The sequence below is a fragment of the Pongo abelii genome, chromosome 1 (genome assembly GCF_028885655.2).
Source record: "Pongo abelii isolate AG06213 chromosome 1, NHGRI_mPonAbe1-v2.0_pri, whole genome shotgun sequence".
In the NCBI taxonomy this organism is placed as follows: domain Eukaryota; kingdom Metazoa; phylum Chordata; class Mammalia; order Primates; family Hominidae; genus Pongo; species Pongo abelii.
The window spans coordinates 36665587-36691887 of NC_071985.2; the positions used below are offsets into that span (position 1 = coordinate 36665587).

The 26301-nt window shown below is 39.4% G+C and overlaps 1 protein-coding gene and 1 long non-coding RNA gene across 3 annotated transcripts in view; one reads left to right on the top strand and one right to left on the bottom strand.

Annotated features, from left to right (window-relative positions):
* Positions 1 to 23657, bottom strand: part of LOC129048034 (uncharacterized) — a 28628-nt gene extending 4971 nt beyond the window's left edge. The window contains exons 1-2 of the long non-coding RNA XR_008510034.2: positions 23488 to 23657; positions 20863 to 20950 (exon numbers count right to left, since the gene is read on the bottom strand). This is a non-coding gene — a long non-coding RNA (uncharacterized LOC129048034). The remainder of the gene's footprint in view (positions 1 to 20862; positions 20951 to 23487) is intronic.
* NSL1 (NSL1 component of MIS12 kinetochore complex) overlaps positions 1 to 26301 on the top strand; it is a 52325-nt gene that overhangs the window by 16292 nt on the left and 9732 nt on the right. The window contains exon 5 of one of the 2 annotated variants that reach the window (XM_009237867.2): positions 7534 to 7618. The exons of the other annotated variant lie outside the window; for it this stretch is intronic. Coding sequence (XP_009236142.1) covers positions 7534 to 7618 — 85 coding nt within the window. The remainder of the gene's footprint in view (positions 1 to 7533; positions 7619 to 26301) is intronic. 2 annotated transcript variants of the gene reach the window in all.

A 26301-nucleotide genomic window follows, 5' to 3' on the forward strand; every position in this document is an offset into this window, starting at 1 on the left:
GGATGTGGATATTGCCTAGATATACTGATTTTGTTTCCTTTGGATGAATACCCAGTGGCGGGAATGGTGGAGCGTATGGTAATTCTATTTTTAGTTTTTTTGAGGAACCTCCATATTGTTTTCCATTGTAGCTATACTAATTTACATTCTGCCCAACAGTGTCTAAAAGTTCCCTTTTCTTCACATCCTCACCAGCATTTGTTATTTTTTATCTTTTTGATAGTAGTCATATCTTAACTGGGGTAAGTTGATAACTCATTGTGGTTTTGATTTGCATTTCCCTGATATTTAGTTATGTTGAGCATCTTTTCACATCTTTTGGCCATTTGCATGTCTTCTTTTGAGAAATGTCTATTCAGATCCTTTACCTTCTTTTTAACAGGATTTTTTTTCTTTGCTGTTGAGTTATTTGAGCTCCTTGTATATATTGGATACTAGTCCCTCATCGGATGAATAGTTTGCATATATTGGATACTAGTCCCTCATCGGATGAATAGTTTGCATATAGTTTCTCCCTTTCAACAGGTGTCTCATTACTCTGTTGATTGTTTCCTTTGCTGTGCAGAAGCTTTTTAGCTTGATGTAATCCCATTTGTCTGTTTTTGTTCCCTGTGCTTTTGAAGTCCTAGCCGTAAAATCTTTGCCTGGATGTCCTAGAGTGTTTTTCCTATGTTTCCCTATAGTAGTTTTATAGTTTTGGGTATTATGTTTAAGTTATTAATCCATCTTGAGCTGATTTTTCTATGATGAAAGATAGGAGTCTAGTTTTATTCTTGTGCATATGGATATCCAATTTTCCCAGCACCATTTATTGAAGAGGGTGTCATTTCCCCATTGTGTGTTCTTGGTGCTTTTGTTGAAAATCAGTGGCTATAAATACCTAGATTTCCATGCCTCTATTCTGTTCCATTGGTCCATGTCTTTTTAAATACCAATATCATGTTATTTTGGTTACTATAGCTTTGTAGTATATTTTGAAGTGAGGTAGTATGATGCCTCCAGCTTTATTATTTTGGTTCAGTATTGCTTTGGCTATTCGGACTCTTTTGTGGTTTTGTACTAATTTTAGGATTTCTTTCTTTCTTTCTTTCTTTTTTTGAGACAAGGTCTCACTCTGTCACTCAGGCTTGAGTGCAGTGGTGCAGTCTCGGCTCACTGCAACCTTGGCCTCCCGGGTTCAAGTGATTCTTGTGCCTCAGCCTCCCAAGTAGCTGGGATTACAGGTGCACACCACCACACCCAGCTAATTTTTATTTACTTATTTATTTATTTATTTATTTTTGTTTGTTTTTTGGTAGAAACAAGAGTTTCACCAGGTAGGCTGGTCTTGCCCTCCTGACCTCAAACGATCCACCCTCCTCGGCCTCCCAAAGTGCTAGGGTTACAGGTGTGAGCCACTGTGCCTGGCCTAGGATTGCTTTCTCTATTTCTGTGAGGAATGTTATTGGTGTTTTGGTAGGAATTACATTGTGTTTGTAGATTGCTTTGGGTAGTATGGTTATTTTATAATGTTAATTCTGATCTGTGCACAAGGGATGTCTTTCTATTTGTATCCTGTACTAGTCCGTTTTCATGCTGCTGACAAAGGCATACCTGACGTTGGATAATTTATAAAGTAAAAGAGGTTTATTGGACTCACAGTTCCACATGCCTGAGGAGGCCTCGCAGTCATGGCAGAAGACAAACAGCACTTCTTAAATGTTGGTGGCAAGAGAGAATCAAGAGAGCCAAGCAAAAGGGGTTTTCCCTTATAAAACCATTGGATCTCATGAGACTTTATTCACTGTTACAAGAGCAGTATGGAGGAAACCGCCCCCATAATTCAATTATCTCCCAACAGGTCCCTACTGTAACATGTGGGAATTATGGGAGCTACAATTCAAGATGAGATTTGGGTGGGGACACAGCCAAACTATATCATATTCTCTTCAATTGCTTTTAATAGTGTACTGTAGTTTTCCTTATAGAGGTCTTTTGTTTCCTTGGTTAAATTTATTTCCAGATATTTTATTATTTTTTTATAGCTATTATAAATGAGATTGACTTCTTGATTTCTTCTTTAGCTAGTTCATTATTGGTGTATAGAAACGCTACTGATTTTTGTGTTTGTTTTGTATCCTACAACTTTACTGAATTTGTCTATTAGTTCTAAGGTGTTTTTTTTTTTGTTTTTTTTTTTTTTTGGTGGAGTCTTTAGGTTTTTCTCTATATAAGAACATGTCATCTGAAAAGATGGACAGTTTGACTTCCTCATTTCCAGTTTGGAAGCCTTCTGTTTCTCTTGCCTGATTGCTCTGGCTAGGACTTCCAGTGCTATGTTGAATAGGAGTGGTGAAAGTGGGCATCTTTGTCTTGTTCCAGTTCCTGAAAGGCTTCAAGCTTTTCTTCATTCATTATGCTAGCTGCAGGTTTGTCATATATGGCTTTTATTATGTTGAGGTACATTCTTTTGTTGAGAGGTTTTTTGTTTTTTGTTTTTTGAGATGGAGTTTTGCACTTGTTGCCCAGGCTGGAGTCCAATGGCACAATCTCAGCTCACCGCAACCTCTGCCTCCCAGATTGAAGTGATTCTCCTGCCTCAGCCTCCTGAGTAGCTGGGATTACAGGCATGCACCACCACGCCCGGCTAATTTTTGTATTTTTAGTAGAGATGGGGTTTCTCCATGTTGGTCAGGCTGGTCTCGTACTCCCAATCTCAAGTGATCCGCCTGCCTCAGCCTCCCAAAGTGCTGGGATTACAGGCATGAGCTGCTGCGCCCGGCCTGTTGAGAGTTTTTTTTATCATGACAGAACGTTGAATTTTATCAAATGCTTTTTTTGCATCTATTGAGATGATAGTATGATATTTGTGCTTCATTCTGTTGATATGATGTATCACACTTATTGGTTTGCACATGTTGAGCCATTCTCATATCTCTAAGATAAATCCCACTTGATCAGGGTGTATTATGATCTAGTGGGACTTTTGATGTGTTGTTCAATTCGGTTTGCTAGTATTTTGTTAAGGATTTTTGTGTCTGTTCATCAGGGATATTGGCCTGTAGTTTTCTTTTTTTGTAGTGTCCTTGTCTGGTTTTAGTATTAGGGTAATGCTGTTCTCACAGAATGAGTTAGGAACAATTCTTCCCTCTTGAGGTTTTTGGAATAGTTTGAAAAGAATTGATGTTAATTCTTCTTTATAAGTTTGGTAGAATTAAGCAGGAAAGCCATCTGGTCTGTGGCTTTTCTCTTTTGGGAGCCTTGTTATTACTGATTCAATCTTGTTATGTGTTATTGGTCTATTCAGATTTTCTGGTTTTTTTTGTTTGTTTGTTTCTTTGTTTGTTTTTTTCCGGTTCAATCAACGTAGGTTGTATATGTCCAGGAATTTATTCATTTCCTTTAGGTTTTTCAGTTTGTTAGTATATAGTTGTTCTGTTTTAATAGTCTCTGATGATCATTTGTATTTCTGTGGTATCAGTTATAATGCCTCCTTTTTTTGTTTCCAATCTTGGTTAGTCTAGCTAGCCATTTATCAATTTCATTTATCTTTTCTGTTGAGAGTGGGCTGTTGAAGTCCTCAACTACTATTGTGTTGGTGTCTCTCTGTTTAGATTGATAATATTTGCTTTAATCTGGATGCTCTAGTGTTGGGTACATATATATTTAGAATTATTATATCCTCTTTCTGAATTGATCCCTTTATCATTATGTAATGGCCTCCTTTGTCCTTTTTTACTGTTCTTGACTTAAAATCTCTTTGATCTGATCTAAGTATAGCTACTTCCACTCACTTTTGGTTTCCATTTGTGTGGAATATCTTTTTCCATTCTTTCACTTTTAGTCTATATGTGTTTTTACAAGTGAAGTGAGGTTCTTGTAGGCAGCATATAGTTGGGCCATGTTTTTTTATCCATTAAGCTGTTATTTAAGTGGATAATCTATTTACATTCAAGGTTATTATTATTGATATGTGAGGGCTTATTCCTGTCATTTTATTAGTTGAGTTCTGATTGTTTTATATATCCTTTGTTCCTTTCTCTCATTGTTTATCATCGTGGTTTAGTGGTTTTCTGTAGTGGTAACATTTGAGTTTTTTCTCTTTCTCTCATTTGTATGTCTGTTCTACCAGTGAGTTTTATACTTTGATGTGTTTTCACATGATGATAGATGATACTGTCTTTTTGCTTCCAGATGTAGAACTTCCTTAAGCATTTTTTGGAGGGCTGGTCTAGTGGTAATGAATTCCTTCAGTTTTTACTTGTCTGAGAAAGACTTTATTTCTCCTTCATTTTTGAAGGATAGCTTTTCTGGGAATAGTATTCTTGGCTGACAGGTTTTTTTTTTTCTTTCAGCACTTTAAATATATCATTGCATTCTCTCCTGGCCTATAATGATCCTGCTGAGAGATACACTGTAGTCTGAAGGAAGCTTCCCTTCTATGTAACTTTAGGCCTTTCTCCTGTTTTTAGAATTTTATCTCTTTCTTTGCCTTTTGATAGTTTGAGTATAATGTGCCTTGGTGAAGACCTTTTGGGATTCAATCTATTTGCAGACTTTTGAGCTTCCTGTATCTGTATATGTATATCTCTTGCAAGATTTGAGAAGTTTTCAGCTACTATTTTGTTAAATAGATTTTCTTTTCCTTTACCCATCCCTTCTCCCTCTACAACACCCAAAATTCAAATATTTGGCCAGTTTATGCTGTCCCAAAGTCAGTTAGGCTTTCTTCATTATTATTTTTTTAATTCTTCCTCTATTTTATTGTCATTGTTTGTTTTAAGACAGGGTCTCACTCTGTCACCCAGGCTGGAGTGCAGTGGAGTGATCATAGCTCACTGCAACCTCCAACTCCTGGGAGGCTCAAGGGATCCTCCTGCCTTATTCTCTTGAGTAGCTGAAGTTCTGAAATTCTTTATTCTGCTAGATCTAGTCTGTATATTTTTAAAATTTAATTTCAATAGTTTTTGGGTCACAGGTGGTTTTTGGTTACATGGATAAGTTATTTAGTGGTGATTTCTGAGGTTTTAGTGCACTCCTCACCCAAGCAGTGTACACTGTACCCAAAATGTAGTCTTTTATTCCCTCAGCCCCGCAACCTTACCCCAAAGAGTCCCTAAAGTCTATTATATCATTCTTATGCCTTTGCATCCTCATAGCTTAGCTCCCACTTAAAAATGAGAACATACAATGCTTGGTTTTCTGTTCCTAGGTTACTTCACTTAGAATGATGGACTCCAGCTCCATCCAGGTTGCTGCAAATGCTATTATTTTGTTCTTTTTTATGACTGAGTAGGATTCACATTTTCTTTATGCACTAGTTGGTTGATGGGCATTTGGGCTGGTTCCATATTTTTGCAGTTGCAAATTGTGCTGTTATAAACGTGTGTGCATGTCTCTTTTTCATACAATGATTTAGTTTCCTTTGGGTAGATATCTAGTAGCAGGATTGCTGGATCGAATGGTAGTCCTGCTTTTAGTTTTTTTGTTTTTTTTTTTTTTTTTTGAGACGGAGTCTCGCTCTGTCACCCAGGCTGGAGTGCAGTGGCCCGATCTCGGCTCACTGCAAGCTCTGCCTCCCGGGTTCACACCATTCTCCTGCCTCAGCCTCCCGAGTAGCTGGGACTACAGGCATGTGCCACCATGCCTGGCTAATTTTTGTATTTTTAGTAGAGACAGAGTTTCACCATATTGGCCAGGCTGGTCTCAAATTCCTGACCTCAGGTAATCTACCCTCCTCGACCTCCCAAAGAGCTGGGATTACAGGCATGAGCCACTGCACCCGGCCCTGCTTTTAGTTTTTTAAGGAATCTCCATATTGTTTTCAATAGTGGTTGTACTAATTTACATTCCCACCAACATTGTGAAAGTGTTCCTTTCTCAACACAGCCATGCCAACATCTATTGTTTTTTGACTTTTTAATTATGGCCATTCTTGCAGGAGTAAAGTGGTATCTCATTGTGGTTTTAATTTGCATTTCTCTGATAATTAGTGATGTTGAGCATTTTTTTCATATGTTTATTGGCTGTTTGTACATCTTATTTGAGAATTGTCTATCCATGTCCTTTGACCACTTTTTGATGGGACTGTTTGTTTTTTTTCTTGCTGATTTGTTTGAGTTTCTTGTAGATTCTGGATATTAGTCCTTTGTCAGATACATAATTTATGAATATTTTCTCCCACTCTGTGGGTTGTCTGTTTACTCTGCTGATTATTTCCTTTGCTCTACAGAAGCTTTTTAGTTTAATTAGGTCCCATTTATTTATTTTTGTCTTTGTTGCATTTGCTTTGGGGGTCTTAGTCATGAATTCTTTGCCTAAGCCAATGTTTAGAAGAGTTTGTCTGATATTATCTTCTAGAATTTTTATGATTTCAGGTCTTAGATTTAAGTCTTTGATCGATCTTGAGTCAATTTTTGTATAAGGTGAGAGATGAGGATCCAGTTTCATTCTTCTACATGTGGCTTGCCAATTAGGGTGTCCTTTCCCCACTTTATGTTTTTGTTTGTTTTGTCAAAGATCAGTTGACTGTAAGTATTTGGCTTTATTTCTGAGTTCTCTGTTCTGTTCCCTTGATCTGTGTGCCTATTTTTATACCAGTACCATGTTGTTTTGGTGACTGTGGCCTAACAGTATAGTTTGAAGTCAGGTAATGTAATGCCTCCAGATTTGTTCTTTTTCCTTAGTCTTGCTTTGGCTATGTGGGCTCTTTTTTGTTTGATATGAATTTTAGGATTGTTTTTTCTAGTTCTATGAAGAATTATGGTGGTATCTTGATGGGAATTGCATTGAATTTGTAGATTGCGTTTGGCAGTATGGTCATTTTCACAATATTGATTCTACCCATCCATGAACATGGGATGTGTTTTCCATTTGTTTGTGTCATCTGTGATTTCTTTCAGCAGTGTTTTGTAGTTTCCTTGTAGAGGTCCTTCACCTCCTTGGTTAAGAATATTCCTAAGTTTTTGTTTGTTTGTTTGTTTTTGCAGCTGTTGTAAAAGTGGTTGAGTTTTTTATTTTGATTTGATTCTCAGCTTGGTCATTGTTGGTGTGTAGCAGTGCTACTGATTTGTGTACACTGATTTTCTACTTTGATACTTTACCAAATTTATTTATCAGATCTAGGAGCTTTTTGGATGAGTCTTCAGGGTTTTCTTTTTCTTTTCTGTTTTTTTTTTTTTTAAGATGGAGTCTCGCTCTGTCGCCCCAGGCTGGAGCACAGTGGCACGATCTCGGCTCACTGCAAGCTCCACCTCCCAGGTTCACACCATTCTCCTGTCTCAGCCTCCCGTGGAGCTGGGACTACAGGCACCTGCCACCACGCCTGGCTAATTTTTTTTGTATATTTAGTAGAGATGGGGTTTCACCGTGTTAGCCAGGATGGAGTCTTCAGGGTTTTCTAAGGTATACGATCATATCACTGGCAAACAGTGACAGTTTGGCTTCCTCTTTTGCAGTGTGGATTCTCTTCATTTCTTTCTCTTGTCTGATTGCTCTGGCTAAGTACTATGTTGAATAGAAGTGGCGAAAATGGGCATCTTTGTCTTGTTCCAGTTCTCAATGGGAATGCTTTCAACTTTTCCCCACTCAACATGATGTTGGCTGTGGATTTGTCATATATGGTTTTTATTACTTTAAGGTAAGTCTCTTCTTTGCCTAGTTTGTTGAGGGTTTTTTTTTTTTTTTTTCTTTTTGAGATGGAGTCTTGCTCTGTCGCCCAGGCTGGAGTGCAGTGGCGCGATCTCGGCTCACTGCAAGCTCCATCTCCCAGGTTCACGCCATTCTCCTGGCTCAGCCTCCAGAAGAGCTGGAACTACAGGCACCCGCCACCACGCCCAGCTGATTTTTTGTATTTTTAGTAGAGACGGGGTTTCACCGTGTTAGCCAGGATGGTCTCAATCTCCTGACCTCATGATCCACCCACCTTGGCCTCCCAAAGTGCTGGGATTGCAGGTGTGAGCCACACCCAGCCTGAGGGTTTTTAATCGTAAAGAGATGCTGGTTTTTTTTTGTTTTTTTTTTTTTAAAGACAGAGCCTCACTCTCTTTCCCAGACTAGAATGCAGTGGTGCGATCCTGGCTCACTGCAGCTTCCACTTTCCAGGTTCAAGCGATTCTCCTGCCTCAGCCTCCTGAGTAGCTGGGATTACAGGCATGCTAATTTTTGTATTTTTAGTAGAGATGGGGTTTCACCATATTGACCAGGCTGGCCTCAAATTCCTGACCTCAGGTGGTCTGCCTGTCTCAGCCTCCCAAAGTGCTGGGATTACAAGCATGAGCCACTCTGCCCAGCAGAGACACTGGATTTTACCATACGCTTTTTCCATCTCTTTTGAGATGATCATATGGTTTTTGCTTTTAATTCTGTTTATGTTATGTAGCATATTTATTGACTTGCATATGTTAAACCATCACTGCATCCCTAGTTTGAAACCCACTTGATCATGATGTATTATCTTTTTGACATGCTGTTGGATTTGGTTAGCTAGTATTTTATTGAGGATTTTTGCATCTATGTTCATCAGGATATTGGTCTGTAGTTTCCTTTTTTTGTTATGCCCTTTCCTAGTTTCGGTATTAGGGTAATACTGGCCTCATAGAATGATTTAGGGAGGACTTCCTCTTTCTGTCTTTTGGAATAATTTTAGTAGGATTGGTAATAATTCTTCTTTGAATGTCTGATAGAATTCAGCTGTGAATCCACCTGGTCCTGCACTTTTTTTTGTTGGCAATTTAAAAAAATTGCCAATTCAGTCTCACTGCTTGTTATTGGTCTGTTCAGGGTTTCTATTTCTTCCTGATTTAATCTAGAAGGGTTATATATTTCCTATCTCCAGGAACTTATTTACCTCCTCTAGATTTTGTAGTTTGTGCACATAAAGGTGTTCATAGCAGCCTTGAATGACCTTTTGTATTTCTGTGGTATCAGTTATAATATCTCCAGTTTCTTTTTTTTCTTTCTTTTTTTTTTGAGACAGTCTTGCTGTGTCAGACAGGCTGGAGTGCAGTGGTGTGATCTTGGCTCACTGCAACCTCTGCCTCCCAGGTTCAAGCAATTCTCCTTCCTCAGCCTCCCAAGTAGCTCGGATTACAGGCACCTGCCACCATGCCCGTCTGATTTTTGTATTTTTAGTAGAGATGGGGTTTCACCATGTTGTCCAGGCTGGTCACGAACTCCTGACCTCAAGTGATATGCCTGCCTTGGCCTCCCAACATGCTAGGATTATGGGCATGAGCCACCGCAAATTGAGCTTATTTGGATCTTCTGTCTTCGTGGTTAATCTCACTAATGGTCTATCAATTTTGTTTATCTTTTTAAAGAACCAGCTTTTTGTTTCATTTATCTTTTGTATGTTTTGTTTGTTTGTTTGTTTGTTTCAATTTCATTTAATTCTGCTCTGATCTTTGTTACTTCTTCTCCTGGGTTTGGGTTTAGTTTGTTCTTGTTTTTCTATTTCTTTGAGATGTGACATTAAATTGTCTGTGCTATTTCAGGGTTTTCGATGTAGACATTTAACACCGTGAACTTTCCTCTTAGCACTGCTTTTGCTGTATCAGAGGTTTTGATAAGTTGTGTCACTATTATTCATTTCAAAGAATTTTAAAATTTGCATATTGATTTCATTGTTAACCCAAAAATTATACAGGAGCAGATTATTTAATTTCCATGTATTTGTATAATTTGAGAGTTCCTTTTAGAGTTGATTTCCAGCTTTATTCCACTGTGGTCTGAGAAGATACTTGATATGATTTTGATTTTCTTAAATTTATTGAGACTTATTTTGTGGCCTGTCATATCACCTATCTTGGAGACTGTTCCATGTGCTGATGAGGAGAATGTATATTCTGCAGTTGTTGGGAAGAATGTTGTGTAAACATTTGTTAAGTTCATTTGTTCTAGGATATAGTTTAAGTTTGTTGTTTCTTTGTTGACTTTTTGTCTTGATCTATCTAGTGCTGTCAATGGAGTACTGAAGTCCCACACTATTATTGTGTTGTTGCCAGTCTCATTTCTTAGATCTAATAGTAATTGTTTTATAAATCTGGGAGCTCCAGTGTTAGGTGCATATAAATTTAGGATTATAGTATCTTTATGTTGGGCTAATCCTTTTATCATTGTGTAACATCCTTTGTCTTTTTTACTGTTGTTGCTTTAAAGTCTGTTTTGTCTGAAATAAGAATAACTACTGCTCGCTTTTGGTTTCCATTTGTATGGAATGTCTTTTTCCACCCCTTTACCTTAAATTTTTGTGAGTCCTTGTATGTTAGGTGAGTCTCTTGAAGACAGCAGATATTTGGTTGGTGGTTTTTTATCCATTCTGTTATTCTGTATCTTTTAAGTGGAACATTTAGGCCATTTACATTCAACGTTAATATTGAAATGTTAGGTACTGTTCTATTCATCATGTTAGTTGTTACCTAGATACTTTGTTTTTTTTTCCATTCTGTTATTGTTTTATTGTTTTTTAGGCCCTGTGAGATTTATGCTTTCAGGAGCTTCTATATAGGTGCATGTCAGAGCTTTTGTTTCAAGATTCAGAACTTCTTTTAGAACTTCTTTAAGACCTCAGGTTCCTGGGATAATGTTCCAGAGAGTAGTTAACTGCATCTGCTGCATAGAAGAGTTCCCAAAGGGAGTAGAGAGCAGTGGGCAACAATGAGCCTCATCCAGCTCTTTCACAGTTGGCAAGGCTGGTCTCACTCCCGCAGTGCTTCACTCACTGGATTTAGTTCCAGGCAGTCTGCTCATGGAACTCAGACCTGCCCAAGGCCATAACCATGCCTCTCTCCATATTCCCATAAGGCCAGACACCCAGCTCCTCTGCTCATGTCTGTAGCACACTTTACACTCACCCCGTGGGTTCTGTTCAAGAGAGCTCATCCCTACTCAAGATTATATCGCAAAATTCACCTGGGAGCTTCTTTCACCCTATGACCCCTCCCTGAACTCGTTGACTGCTTCTTTGAGGGCCCCTATGAGATACGGTCAGGAATGGCTTGCCTCTGTTCGCGCTGGAGACTGGGAATGCCTACAAGGCACTTCATGCTGCTGCGTCTACTTTTATATTTCACATAGACTAAGTCCATTCCAGCTCTCAGTAGGGTTAAGGCTTTCTCTCATGGTCTGGATTTTCAGACTTGCAGGTGGGGATGTGTGCTCCGAGACAGGCTCATTCCCCTGCTTACACTCTGGGAACTTAGTTTTTCACCTGTCTCATGCAGTAGGCTCCAGCCTGCTGCTTCTTTCAGAGGGTTTGTGGATTCCTTCCATCTTCCTGTGGTGGTTCTTGGAAAAAAGAAAATTAACAGTGTGACTCTCTAGCCACTATTCTTTCCTTCCAAGTGGGAGAGGCATGCTAACACTGACTCTTATCTGTCATCTTGGAAAACAAATAAATAAAAGATCTAATTCAAGCTTGTCTAACCTGTGACCCATGGGCCTTACGCAGCCTAGGACAGTTTGAATGTGGTCTAACACAAATTTGTAAACTTTCTTTTCTTTTTTTTTTTTTTGTTTCTTTTAAGACAGAGTGAGACTCTGTTGCCCAGACTGGAGTGCAGTGGAGTGATCTCGGCTCACTGCAACCTCTGCCTCCCGGGTCCAAGCGATTCTCCTGCCTCAGCCTCCCAAGTAGCTGAGATTACAGGCATGCACCACCATGCCTAGTTAATTTTTGTACTTTTAGTAGAGACATGGTTTCACCATGTTGTCCAGGCTAGTCTCAAACTCCTGACCTCAGGTGATCCACCCACCCCAGTCTCCCAAAGTGCGGGGATTACAGGTGTGAGCCCCCGCACCCAGCTGTAAACTTTCTTAAAACATGATTTTTTTTTTTTTTTTTAAAGCTCGTCAGCTGTCATTAGTGTTTGTGTATTTTATGTGTGGCCCAAGACAATTCTTCCAGTGTAGCTTAGGGAAGCCAAAAGATTGGACACCCCTAATCTAGTCTGTTTCTGAAGCTCTCAATTGTATTTTTTATTTCATTCATTGAACTCTTCAGATGCAGGATTTCTGTTTGATTTTTTAAAATGGTATCTCTTTGTTAAATTTCTCATTCAGATCATGAATTGTTTTTCTTATTTCCTTGTGTTTATCTGTGTTCTCTAGGATCTCACTGAGCTTCTTTAATATCATTAGTTTGAATTATTTTTCAGGTATTTGATGTTGTTTTATTTTTTATATTTTATTTTTTGAGACAGGGTCCCAGGCTGGAGTGCAGTGGCACAGTCACAGCTCACTGCAGCCTTCCTGAGCTCAAGCAATTCTTTCACCTCCGCTTCCCAAGTAGCTGGGACAACAGGCATCTGCCACCAAACCCAGCTATTTTTGTGTTTTTTGTAAAGGCAAGGTTTTGCCGTGTTGCTAAGGCTGGCCCCAAACTCCTGGGTTCAAGTGATCCTCCTGCCTAATAATTTTTTGTAATTTTTGTAGAGAGGAGGTTTCGCCACGTTGCCCAGGCTGGTCTCGAACTCCAAGGTTCGGGTGATGCACACACCTTAGCCTCCCAAAATGCTAGGATTACAGGGGTGAGCCAGAATGCCTGTCCTATAGATTTCTTTTTCACTGGAATCTTTTGCTGGAGAATTATCGTAGTTGTTTTGGAAGTGTCATGTTTCCTTGCTTTTTCGTGTTTCTTATGTCTTTAAGTTGATACCTGCACATTTGGTGAAACAGTTTCTTCTTTCAGATTTTTAGATTGGCTTTCATAGGAAAAGACTTTTGCCTGTAGATGTATCTATAATATCGATTGGGTAGGGTGCTTTAGCTTGGATTCCGGGTTTGTACAATAGTATAGTCTCTGTATGATTTCTTTGGGTGTAATCAGTGTCAGTGATGTTTGTGAGTTCCTCAGTGACTTACGCTATGGTTGGTACTGGAGGGTATGATAGGTCTTTACTTGGGATGGGGACTCCAGGCAGGCCCATTCTTGGGCCCCACTGGTGGTGATGGCATGCCGAGTACGTCCATTTTTGGTTCCCTTGGCAGTGTACACAGATATTAGTGTTATCAGGTCCAGGCAGACCAATTCTTGGGCCTCCAGGTGGCTTGCTAAGGTACCAGCAGTGACAGCAATGGGATGGGCAGGCAGGTGGTTTCATGAGTCCCTGGGCAGTATGTGTGGTGGTGGTGATGGCAGTAGCAGTGGCGGGTCAACCTTCAGGCCCCTAGGCAGCAAGCACAGGCGGCAGTGGTGGTGGCAATGGACTGGGCTGGCCAGTCCCCCCAGAGCACATTTAGGGGGGTCCTGGCGGTGATGGTGGTGGTGATGATAGGCTAGTCAGGCCCATCCTCAAGCCCTGGGGAGGAGTGTGTGGATGCCGGCAGTAGTGACCAGTGGGATGAACCTCAGGACCTCAAACGGTATGCTCAGGCACCCGCAGTGTGTTGGCTGGGCCTGTTATCAGGCCCCTTGATGGCTGAGTGTGTGCGCCTGTCCACAGCAACAGACAGAATGAGGCTATTCCTGGGCCCCTAGATGGCGCTCTCAGACACTGGTGTGGTAGAGTGGTACAGAGCAAGTGGGCCTGATCTTAGCCTCCTGATGGTGTGCCTAAAGTTGTGGTGGCCAGGGCAGGGCTATCCCTTTGCCCTTGGTTAGTGTGCTCAGGCACCAGTGGCCCACAGGCTGGACCTGCTGTTAAGCTCCCTGATGGTGTGTGTGTGTGCCCCAGAAGCAGCTGGCAGGGCAGATCAATCCCCAGGCCCTGGACAGTATGACTGGGCACTGGCGATAGATGAGCTGGTCTGTTGTCTTGATGTGCTCACACACCCACCATGACAGATAGGGCAGGGTGATTTTCCGGACCCCAGGACAGCATCTGGGTGGGCCTGTCCCTAGGCACACTAAAGGCACATGCCAGTGCGCAGTGGCCTTGTTGCTGGGCGGCCCCAGGGAAATGGCTCTCAGGCTCTGAGGAGTGTGCGCTTCAGCTCCCTCTGTCCCATGGGCAGCCTCCCTGGTGCACTGCACTGCTGGTTCCTTGGGGTGTAGGACACTGTGTAGGCTAGAGTGCCGGGGACCTGGTTTTACTATTGGGTTCAGTCAGTGTTGTGCCACTGCAGCTCTCCAGGTGGATGCAGTGGGGATGTCAGCAGGGCTCCAGGGATGTAGAGATGTAGGGGCTGTTGGGCCCTAGGGAAGAATATAGTCTGGTGGGGGTTGAATTCTCAAAATGGTGCTATGCTGCAGTGTCTTGGGCCTTGGGGGTATGTGAGGTACCCAGTGCTGTCTCTCTGGAATTAATGTTGTATGGACTCCAGACAGCTCACTATACTAGTCTTAGGGCCTGCAGAGGCCAAGGGGCTCTCCTGTGGCTAGTACTGCAGGATTCTGCAGTAGAAATGTGGAACCCCAGGGATCTCTCATTTACATTTTTCCTGCTTCCCTTTCTTTCCATGCCTCAGTTGTTCCCTGTCACTGTTCTGCTGAATTCCACTCTTTTTTCTTAGATGCTCTCTTTGACATGTGATTATCTACCCACTGTTTAGTCCTTCTTTGTGGAGGAGGCAGGTGCCAGGTGCCCCTAGTCAGCCATCTTGAAGCCCCCTCCCCATCTCACTTTCTTGATGATGTTCTTTGAAGCACAGAAATTTTGAATTTGGCAAAATCTAATTTACCTATTTTTTTTCCTTTGGTTGCTTTGGTTTTAGTTTCATATTTTAGAAACTGTTGTCTAATATAAAAGTATAAAGATTGATGCTTGCCTTTCTCCTAAGAGTTTTCCACCTTCATTCTTTTGTATGTATATATCCAGTTGTTTTAAGCACCATTTGTTGAAAATGCTTGAATGGTGTTGGAATCTTTGTCAGAAATCAGTTGACTGTAATATGTAGATTTCTTTCTGAACCCTCAATTCTGTTACATTGATCTATGTCTGTCCTTAGGCCACTACTACACTGTCTTGATTATTATAGCTTTGTAAGAAATTTTGAAATCAGAAAGTATGAGTCTTCCAACTTTGTTCTTCTTTTTCAAGGTAGTTTTGGCTCTTCTGATCCCTTACATTCAAATTCCATATGAATTTTGGGATCAGTTTGTCAATTTCTGCCAAGAAGTCAGCTGGGATTTTGGTAGGAATTGTATTGAAATTGTAGATCACTTTGAGAGTAATGCTATCTTAATGTTAAGTTTTCTGATCCCTGAATAATGGATGGCTTTCCATTTGGAAATTGATTTCTTTCAACAGTGTCTTCCAGGTTTTAGCACTTCTTTTGTGAAACTTATTCCTGAATATTTTATTCTTTTGATGCCTTTGTAAATGGAATTATTTTTAAATTTTATTTTTGGTTTCCTCTTTGCTAGTGTGTAGAGATAGAATTAATTTTTGTATATTAATCTTGTATCTTACAACCATGTTAAACTCATTTATTAGTTCTAATAGTTTTTTAATCGATGTTTTAAAGGATTTTATATATAAAAGATCATGTCATCTGCAAACAGATATTTTACTTCTTTTCTTTCTAATCTGGATGCCTGACATTCATTGTTGATGAGCAGTCTCTTGAGAGTGTAATTGCCATGCCTTTATAGATATTGTTCTTTCTCTTCTGACTTTTCGGATATTCTCTATATTCTTAATGCTCTGAAGTTTACCACAGTATAGCTAGATGTTTATTTTCTAGTATGGTGTTTGATATGTACATTTTCTGATTTGTTCACACTGAAAATAATGTTATTGCTTTTTCTTGCTTGTATGAACAATACATGCACATTCCAAAAATGTTAGAAGCATAAGAAACAAGTTTAAGTCACATGAAATCATATACCCAGAGATAAACACTATTAGCATGTTTATGACCAGTGACCAGTATTATGATATATTGCATGATGCCTACACATCCTCAGTCCATCAGTAGATCCTGCTGCCTTTACCTTGGAAACATATTTCAAATCCTGCTGCTTACCAAATCTGTCTCTCCTGCTCTTATCCATGTCACCATATTCTCTTAGCAGGACCACTATAATAGCTTTCTCACTGATTAATATGGTTTGGATGTTTTGTTCCTTCCAAATCTCATGGTTGAAACGGGACCTTCAATGTTGTAGATGGACCTAGTGCAAGGTGTCTGGGTCATGGGGGCAGATCTCTCATCCATGGCTTGGTGCCCTCCTTGTGGTAATGAGTGAGTTCTCCCTCTGAGTTCACCTGAGAGCTGGTTGTTTTAAAGACTGTGGCACCTCTCCACATCCACATCCTTACTCCGTGTCTTGTCATGGATGTACCTCTTCCTCCTTTGGCTTCCATCATGATTGATTGAAAGCTCACTGAGGCCCTTACCAGAAGCTGAGCAAATGTTGGTGCTATGCTTGTACAGCCTGCCAAACTGTGAGCCAATTAAACCTCTTTTCTTTATAAATTACCCAGTCTTACATATTCCTTTATAGTAATAAAACAGACTAACACCCTGGTCTCCTTTCATCCAGTTCTACTTTTCACACTGCATCCAAACAATTCCTTTTAAAGCATAATCAGATTATGTCACTACCTGTTGAAAGCCCTCCAGTGGCTCCCCATTATAATTCCTTTGGTTTAAGAGGCCCTCAATGATATGGTCCCTGGCTGCTTCTCTGATCTCATCTCTGACAGTGTTAACTTACCATCTCACCCTCGCTTACTGTGCTCCACTAACACTAATATTCTTGCTATTTCAGGACATACCAAGAACACACTGGCCCTATGACTTTCATACTTGCAACTCCCTGTATTTGAAACTGCTCTCCGAAACTACCTGCCTGACTCTTGCACTTCATTCAGCTCTCTGTTCAAAGTGTCACTTCATCTGATACACCTTACAACCTGTGTCAGATTCTCTTATGACCCCCTTGATCATACTGTATCCCTTTAACCTGCTTTATTTTTCTCTGCCACTTACAGATATTGTATAATTTCTGCTTATTTTCCTCTTCCCTCCCCCCAGTATTGTAAGCTCCCTGTGAGCAAGAACTTTAGGATGCCCAGTTTTCCCTCTTTTTTTTTTCTTTTCTTTTTTTTGAGATGGAGTCTTGCTCTGTCGCCCAGGCTGGAATGCAGTGGCACGATCTCAGGTCACTGCAACCTCCACCTCCCAGGTTCAAGCAATTCTCCTGCCTCAGCCTCCAGAGTAGCTGGGATTACAGGCGCCCGCCATCATGCCTGGCTAACTTTTGCATATTTAGTAGAGACGAGGTTTCACCATGTTGGCCAGGCTGGTTTCAAAGTCTTCAACTCAGGTGATCCTCCCACCTTGGCCTCCCAAAGTTCTGGGATTACAGGCGTGAACCACCGCGCCCAGCCCCGACTCTTAAGATTATTCTCTGACATGGTACACTCAATAAATATTTATATTTATGCAAACAATACATAATTTTATATAAACAGGATTGAATTATATATTACATTGTCCCTTTTAAAAACCAAAGTTGGCTGGATGCAGTGGCTCACACCTGTAAGCCCAGCACTTTGGGAAGCTGATCGCTTGAGCACAGGAGTTTGAGACCAGCTAGGACAACATGGCAAAACCCCGTCTCTACAAAAAATACAAAAATTAGCCAAGCATAGTGGTGCATGCCTATAGTCCCAGCTACTCGGGAACCTGCAGAGGGAGGGTCATTTGAACCCAGGAGGTCAAGGCTGCAGTAAGCTATGGTCCTGCCACTGCACTCCAGCCTGAGTGACAGAGTGAGACCCTGTCTCAAAAAAACCCAACAAGGATAGCATTGTATTTTTACTTTTTGTTTTTGGTTTCTTCTCCCTCTTCCTGCCACCCCTTTAGATATCCAACATTAACCTGGTATAAATTCATTTATCCTTTTTTCTGTGCTCATATAATTGCTACAGGAATAAATATGCACTGGACATTTTGGGGGCATAATTTACAGAAAATTTATTCGTGTATTCAAATTATCTGCAATTTCCTAGCTTAAGTTTATGGTAGACATCCTCCAATTCGACTGCCGTAGCTCTAACCTTATTGTTTTAAATTGTGGTTATCTTTTAAATTGTATTTCTTGTGCTTTTAATAAATGCAAGCTTAATGTAAAATTTTTAATAATTACATATAGATATATATGAAAATATATACATATTCATATTTATATGAAATATACCATAACCTCTCCTCCCAATCTGTCACATCCCACACATCTTCAAATAGGCAACTATTATCGGTTTGCTGTGTCTAATTTTAGATCTTTATCAATGCATTTGTATGCACATAGGTAGACACAGGGTTTTTTTTAGTTGTTTATATAAATATTACATAACGCATTTTATTCTGTCATTGTTTTTCTGTTTTCACTCAACAATGTAACATAGTTCAACTCTGTGGTTTTTATTGGTAATTTTTTTCTTGCTTATACACACAGAGACAATTTTATTTAAATAATATTATATACGTATTTTTGTTTTTTGTGAGAGATTATTTGGTTTTGCTAGATTCCTCTTTTCTCCCATCTTCCATTAACATCTCCACATATACTTTTATCTGAGGACTCCTATATTCTAGAAAATCTTTAACCTAATCCTTCAACTTTGCTTCTTTCTCATTTCTTCTATTTTTGTATTTTATGTTTTTATTTTATAACCTATTTTTCTTTTGTAATGTCTTATGATTTTCTTTAGCTGTTGGAGCTGTGTAGCATTTTAAAGTCATTTTTATATTGCTCTATTTTCATTTCATCTGCAGTAAATTCCTCTCCCTGACATTGGTTATATTGACTGTCTTTCATGGTTTTAATTTCTTCATGTATTTTAGACTTTTGATTTGCAAGTGCTTCTTGACTAGAATTTTTCATGTGCATATCTGACTACCACTGCTTTCACTCCCTCTGTCTAGTAGTTTTGGTTGCCTTCCATCTGGCCGCAAACAATCCCAGGCTGGAGCCATATCTTAACACTGGCAACAGAGGGCCTCTGTCCCAGTGTGATACTGGAGATTGGTCCAGGCCCAGGCTTGGAGGCATTATCTGCTTCCCATCATTTCTGGTTTAAGTAAGCTTCGCTTCCTGGCAGTGGTTAGGAGCAGTTTTGTCTTTTGAGTTGTTCTTTTTTTTTTTTTGAGACAGAATTTCACTCTTGTTTCCCAGGCTGGAATGTAATGGTTGCTCACTGCAACCTCTACCTCCTGGGTTCAAGTGATTCTCCTGCCTCATCCTCCCGAGTAGCTGAGATTACAGGTGCCCACCACCATGCCCGGATAATTTTTGTATTTTTAGTAGAGAAGGGGTTTTACCATGTTGGCCAGGCTAGTCTCGAACTCCTGACCTTACATGATCCACCCATCTCAGCCTCCTTAAGTGCTGGGATTACAGGTGTGAGCCACCATGCCGGGCTGGTTAGTGGCAGTGTTTTTCAGCCTCCTATTCAGGGTGGGTAAACTCTGTCTCAGCCCTCGGTTTCAAACAGTGAAGCTGTCTCGTCGTTTCCTGTTCCTCTGGAGCACTTTGAACACCTTTTGTCTTGCAGGAGACCAATTCCTGGCTACTTCTGCCTACCAGTAGGCCTGCAGCTTTAGCCTGACTTGCAGCTTTTTCTCTTCTCCTTTTTTCTGGTTCATTGAAATGTTTATTTTGTATATGCTTTAGGATATGTCATTTTAATTTTCTATATTCACTGATGCTTTTGGACAAAGGAAGGGAGTTTTAATGAACTCTGAAATCGACTAAGAAGTCTAGGATACTTTTAAAATTGCAAATCAGTTTTCGGTCCTCTGCTTAAAATACTAAACTCTAGAGTTTTAGCATTCCCTTAGGTGATCTGGCCCCTGCCTACCTCTCCAGATTTATTTCAGGCACTTTCCTGTTTGCTGCCAGTCTTTCAGTTCTTTGAAAGTGCCTTACTGTTACACATGCATGCCCCCTCGCCCAAGTTTGACATCTTCCCAGTTTTCTTTTCTCATTTAGATGTTACCTCCTCAGAGAGATCTTACCTAACCACCCTCATTAAAATACTCTCCCCAGTTGTTTATCATGACACCTGTTTATTTCCTTAATAGCACTTGTTACAGCTTATAAGTATTTGTGTTTATTTTCTTGTTTATGCTCTCTCACAAAACTGAAAGCTCCGTGAGTTTTTTAATATTATATTTACATTATATGTAGCCAGCATATAGCAGCATGCCCAATAAATAGATCGTGAGTGACTGTTACTCATCGGTCCATTCAGTTGTGTATATTGAATGTCTACAGTATGACAGAACTGTTCTCAGTGTGGAAGATGTAATATTAGTGAGCAGCACAAAGTTCTTACTCTATAGAGTTTATATTTTAGTGGGAGAAGAAAAGTAATATAAAAATAAATAAGTGACATCAGTGCTTTAGGGTGGTGTGTTTAGGTGATGGGGAAACACTTTTCTGAGGTAGTAACAGGAAGGAATTTATCTGGTGATGATCAAGAAAAAGAGCTGTCAAGCAGAGGGAAGAGCTAGAATAAAGTTCTTAAATCAAGAATGAGCGTGAGTATTCATGGAACAAAAGACCACAAAGGCTGTAGTGGAGTGAGTAATAGAGGGAAGGAGCATTGCAAGACAATGTCAAAAACTTGGCTGAGGCCAGATAATATGAGCGAGGGTCAGGAGTTTGAAAGTGTGCTTAAGAGAGGTGCAACATGGTACTGAAGGAGGTGGTGAGGTGTAGGTGGGAGGGTGTGCTGCAGAGGATTTCATCTACTGAGCAAATGGGTTCAACACATCTCTATAAATTGTAGCAAAGGGTTATCTTTCAGAAAATCATAAATCACTGCTGTGTTTTTGGTTTCATTTTCACCAGGGATGCTGCTTGCCAATTCTTGGTTCTAATGGTTTAATTACCTCTTTAGAAACCAGTAGAAGCCACACATCCAATGCTGTGTGTGTTTGCTTGTTTATATTCATAAAATACATTGGAAATAGAAAGGAAGTACTCACTTAGTGCTTTTTTTTTTTTTTTGCTGAATTTCTGAATTTGGGCAGGCTTTTGGAAGTTCATGTTTCCTAGTTTAGTCAGTACAGTGACCTGAAAGCAAAACTAGGTTGATTACTCAATCTTTCATTTCCACTTTTTCATTTCCCTGTGTTTTAGAAAGCAAGTGACTAGGGAAGGCAGTGTTCTCAAGGGTGCCTAACTTCCACATTTTTAGGAGCAAACTCTTTTTAAAAATATCCTTATAGCAATCTACTGATGAGCTGTCCACCAATAAGATGTGGTCTCATTTGACAATACAACCTTTTATAATCCTATTGTAATGAATAATTGCTTCCATATTGTCTTTTTTTAAAGTTCTTTGAAATTAACTGAAGAGACTCCCTTTTTTCCCTGTCCTTCACTAAACATGTAGCGATGGCAAGGAGCTATTTTAAGTTTCTGTATGGTAAACTTAATGATACTTCCAGTTCTTTTGCTGACCCTACAGGCAGAGGACTCGGAGGCAGTTCCTCTTCTTTCCTAATAATGCTGTCTTGCTTAAGCCACTGTCACAATATTTACAGGTAGCCACTCACAAATAGTTACACTTTAAAAATTCATGTAAGTCTGGGTTTTGGAATTTGAAATACATTTCCCACTGGGAAAAAATGTACAAATAAATAAATAAATATGTTTCTAGGAAACCCTTTACAGGCTTATTAAACCTTAATCTATAATGTAGCTGAAATACTATACATTTATGATGAAAAAATTAGGAAAATCATATTTCAGATGCATATTAGTTCCACTATATGACATTTAAGTAGGATTTTATATGGAATAGTTTGGCTCCTTTAACACCATTGTTGGTGGTGAGAAGGGTAAGTAGTGGTGTCATGAGGTTCTAGAGAGAAGGCATTGAGAATGGTCCTCAAGAAAGCCCATCCCATCTCCTGCATGGCATGGACCAGCCATCTGCATGTGAGACAGTCTTAAGTCACATACTTGTATATCAGGAGTATTGTATGATCTTACTAGTTGCAAAATGTGAAAAAATTCATTTAGAATAATCTTGAGTGAGGGAGTGAAAAGTATATATATTTTGAAATTTCCTAAGCAGATATTGTTGGGAAATGCCTTTTTCATGCATTTACAGACAATATATTCATATATTTAATGACCATTTTTAGTTGTGTGTGTTTTCCTTCTTTTGTCTTTAAAAAAAAATGTTTTTTTAAATTATTGGTGCTACTTAGTTTTAAATGCAAAGGACTTAATTCATTTAAAAAGAAAAAAAGGTACCATAAAGCTAATAGTCAAAACATTTAATTCTATAATTGTTCTAGAGTTTCAATGTTTTAATTCTTTACCAGGCACAATTATTTTTATTTCAAGAGATTTTCATGATGTTGAAGCCAACTTTTTACCATTAGTTAACTTATATTCTTATGAGGACAGTATAATTCCTGACAAAGCAATATTTTGGAAAGTTATAGAATGTAGAAGAGTGTGTGCTTTGGATTCTAGGAGGGAGATGTGAGTTCTTATTCAAGTCTAGACACATTTCTCAGCTTCTGTTTCTTTAACTACAAAAGGAGGCTGATGAAACCCACGTGCCTCCCAGGGTTGCTAAAATTGCATAAGATTGAGAATGTATGTCAGCCCATACTACTATAGGAATGGGCTGTCCACGGAACAGGCAGGGAAAGCTTTCATGCCATTGTGTTTTTCTTCCTTGTACCCTTCTTCCTTTTATAACTAAGTTTCTCAAATGAATAATCTATACTCAGTAGCTTCACTTTTAATCTTTCATTCTTATAAAAAAATCAGTAGTATTTCATATTTATATTGTTATGACTATGTAAGTGTTCTTGAATCTGAGTCAGGTAATTATTATTATTTTGTTCCTGAGTCAGATAATTATTACTATGAGTATATTCTTTTTTGAATAGCTTTCTACCCCTTTTGGAACAATAATTGCTTTATTATTTTTTTTTCCCCTTGGGACAGTCTTGCTCTGTGACTCTGGCTGGAGTGCAGTGGCACTATCTCGGCTCACTGCAACCTCTGCCTCTCAGGTTCAAGCCATCCTCCCACCTCAGCCTCCCTAGTAGCTGGGATTACAGGCGCCTGCCACCATGCCCGGCTAATTTTTTGTATTTTTAGTAGAGACGGGGTTTCATCACGTTAGCCAGGCTGGTCTCGAACTCCTGACCTCAGGTGATTTACCTGCCTCTGCCTCCCAAAGTGCTGGGATTACAGGTGTGGCTCACCATACCTGGCCTATTTTTCTGTTTGCTTTGTTTTCTGTTGTGTCTAACAGAACTGTCAAATTCATCTCAATATGGCAAACACTTAAGGTTATCTCTCAGATCCATTTTTAAACTTTATCTTTTCCTTGGAGATACTTCTCTAGGAGCCTTCTGTCCTCCTATTCCAGTCTGGACTGGCTGCTGTCTAGGCCTGGCGCAAAATTTTCATCCTGCCTGTTCCTTTCATCATTGTCCTGGGAATTTCCCTTCCTTCTCTCATGTTTTGAATCGTGTTTCCTGGTTCCTGTGTTTTCCTCTTTCTTGATTTGTTCTCTTGTCTTTGATGTAGCACATCCTCTACCACCCACCTCCTACCCCAGCAGACCCCCAGCTCACCTAGCACCAAATCCTCTATTAAGGCAATTTTCTTACATCACCTGTGAAGATTTCCCTCTCCCTTCAGTTCCCTTGTTAGATTGATCTCACCCTCCTTTGTGCCTCCATGGCACCTTCTATCATAGCCTTGGTCCATCATGACTACTGAACACCTACTGTACACGTCAGGCACTCTGTTCAACATTAGGGATTCTAAGATTAAAAGAATGTGGTTCCTGTTCCCAAGGGAGTTCTGGAAGCTAAATAAGAATGCCAGGGTTCTCACTGGAGTTATTACTGCCCTCTAGTGGACCCTTTGAAAAAGTGAAAAGGTTTTTGGTTGCCATATTAATGGGAAAGTGTAGCTGGCACTTTGTAGTCAGGGGCCAGACATACTAGATGTCTCATATGTCCAGCACAACTTTAGGATATCTCACTAGACATTCATTTGTTAAAATATTTTTATAATTATTCAACCTAGGACCTAATTCCATTTTACACACAAACCCAAACTACTCTTAGCACTTTTTACATCGTCATTGCTTGTGCAACCGATAGAAAACAGCTATTGTTCAGTAATGTGAGTTTAGAGACAAATTTCTTTTTAAGGTAGCATGAGATATTTTAGGAATTCTTTATATTGGTCATTGATGGCGCTTAGTCTCTAAGAATCCTAGTGGGAGGCTTCACAAATCAGTGAATATAGTTATCAGTGCCGTTAGTTAAAAAATAAAGTGTGGGCTGGGCATAGTGGCTCATGCCTGTAATCCCATCACTTTGGGAGGCTAAGGCAGGAGGACTGCTTGAGTCCAGGAGTTTGAGGCTGCAGTGAGCTATGATCGTGCCAGTGCACTCCGGCCTGGGTGACAGAGTGAGATGCTTGAGCCCAGGAGTTTGAGGCTGCAGTGAGCAGTGATCACATCACTGTACTCCACCCTGGGTGACAGATCGAGACCCTGTCTCAAAACAAAACAAAACAAAACAAAAAAACGCAAAATCCCTTAAGTGATGGATTATTTTGTAAAGTTTGTAATGTAAGCAATATGATAACAATGAAGAAGAATATGATTTTACTTTACCCTATTCATAAAAGATAATTTTTCATATTAAATGTTAAGAAATATTTTGTTCATTATTGTGTATGTGTGTGCGCACATATATTGCAGTATAACATATAATGCACAGCTTTATGAATTTATTTACATGCATACACCTACACACATGTAACTGCCACCATGATCTAGAAACAGAATATCTGTGTAGTTGGAAAATATAGGATAAACTTATTTTTAAACAGTATATTGGTTATATTTTTTTAATACTGTGCCTATTATGTTTTCATGTCTAAAAAAGCTGGAAGCATAAAGAAAACAGTGTGTTTATTGTATTTTTAAAAATATGCACAATTGGGGCCATTGCTTTAAATTTAGAAGTATTTTACTTGGAAAAATATATTGAGGTTGAAGAAAAAGATGTTGAGCATATTATTTGAAAATGTAACTAGCACATATTTTTCCTGTTCCCCAGCCTTGTGGATACCCTGTATAACATTTCCAGTACCCCAAAATGTTTCCCATACCCCTTTTTAGTCATTATACCATTTCTATCAGGTATAACCACTATTCTATCAGGTATAACCACTTACATCATCATAGATTTTTGTCTTTTCTTGAACTTCATGTAAATGGAATCATACAGTATGCATTCTTGTGTTACCTTCTTTAAATCGGTGTTATTCCTATGAGATTCATCCATGTTTTGAATGTAGCAGAAGTTCTTTGTTATTGTTGTGTAGTATTCCATTGTGTGTCTATAGACAATTTATCTCTTCTCTTCTGTTGTCACTTGATTTGTTTCCAGATTTTGGCTATATGAATAAAGCTACTATGAACATTCTTATACCACATTTATACTCATCTCTCATAGATATATATCTAGAAATAGAATTTTTGGGTCACATGTAGGCATATGTTTGGCTTTTGTAGCTACTACTAAAAAGTTTTCTGAAATGGTTATTTCAATTTATACTTCTAACAGCAGGTATGATAGTTACAGTTGTTCCATATCCCTAACAACAATTCATAGTGTTATTATATTACATAATATTTATTCAATCAGTGATAAGTAAAAAGTTAACAGATGTTATCATATCATTAAATATATTTGAAACTGCAAGAAGATGATATAAATCACATTAAAGTGAAGCAATTATAGTATTTATCTACAATCATATATTATTTGAAAGTAAGGCTGGTCACAGTGGCTCATACCTGTAATCCCAGCACTTTGGGAGGCCAAGGTGGAAGGATCACTTGGGGTTGGGAGTTCGAGACCAGCCTGACCAACACGGTGAAACCCCATCGCTACCAAAAAATACAAAAATTAGCCAGGCATGGTGGCACATGCCTGTAGTCCCAGCTACTCAGGAGGCTGAGATATGACCATCACTTGAACCAGGAGGCGGAGGTTGCAGTAAGCCGAGATCGCACCACTGCACTCCAGCCTGGATGACAGAGTGAGACCCTGTCTCAAAAAAAGAAAAAAGAAAATAAATCTCACTAGGAATTTTATTTCTACCTAAGATAGGCTTAAATTTATTCCTTTGAAAATATATTGCTCTCATGTTGTATTAGTTACCTATTGCTGCCTAACAAATTATCCCAAAGTTTAGCTGCTTAAAACAATAAATATGTTATCTTTTACTGTTTCTGAGGGTCATTAATCTGATAGCAGCTTAGCTAGGTAGTTCTAGCATAGGGCTCTCACAAGGTTGTAGTCAAGATGTCATTTGGAGCTGCAGTTATCTCTCAAGGCTCACCTGGGACTGTGGGAAAT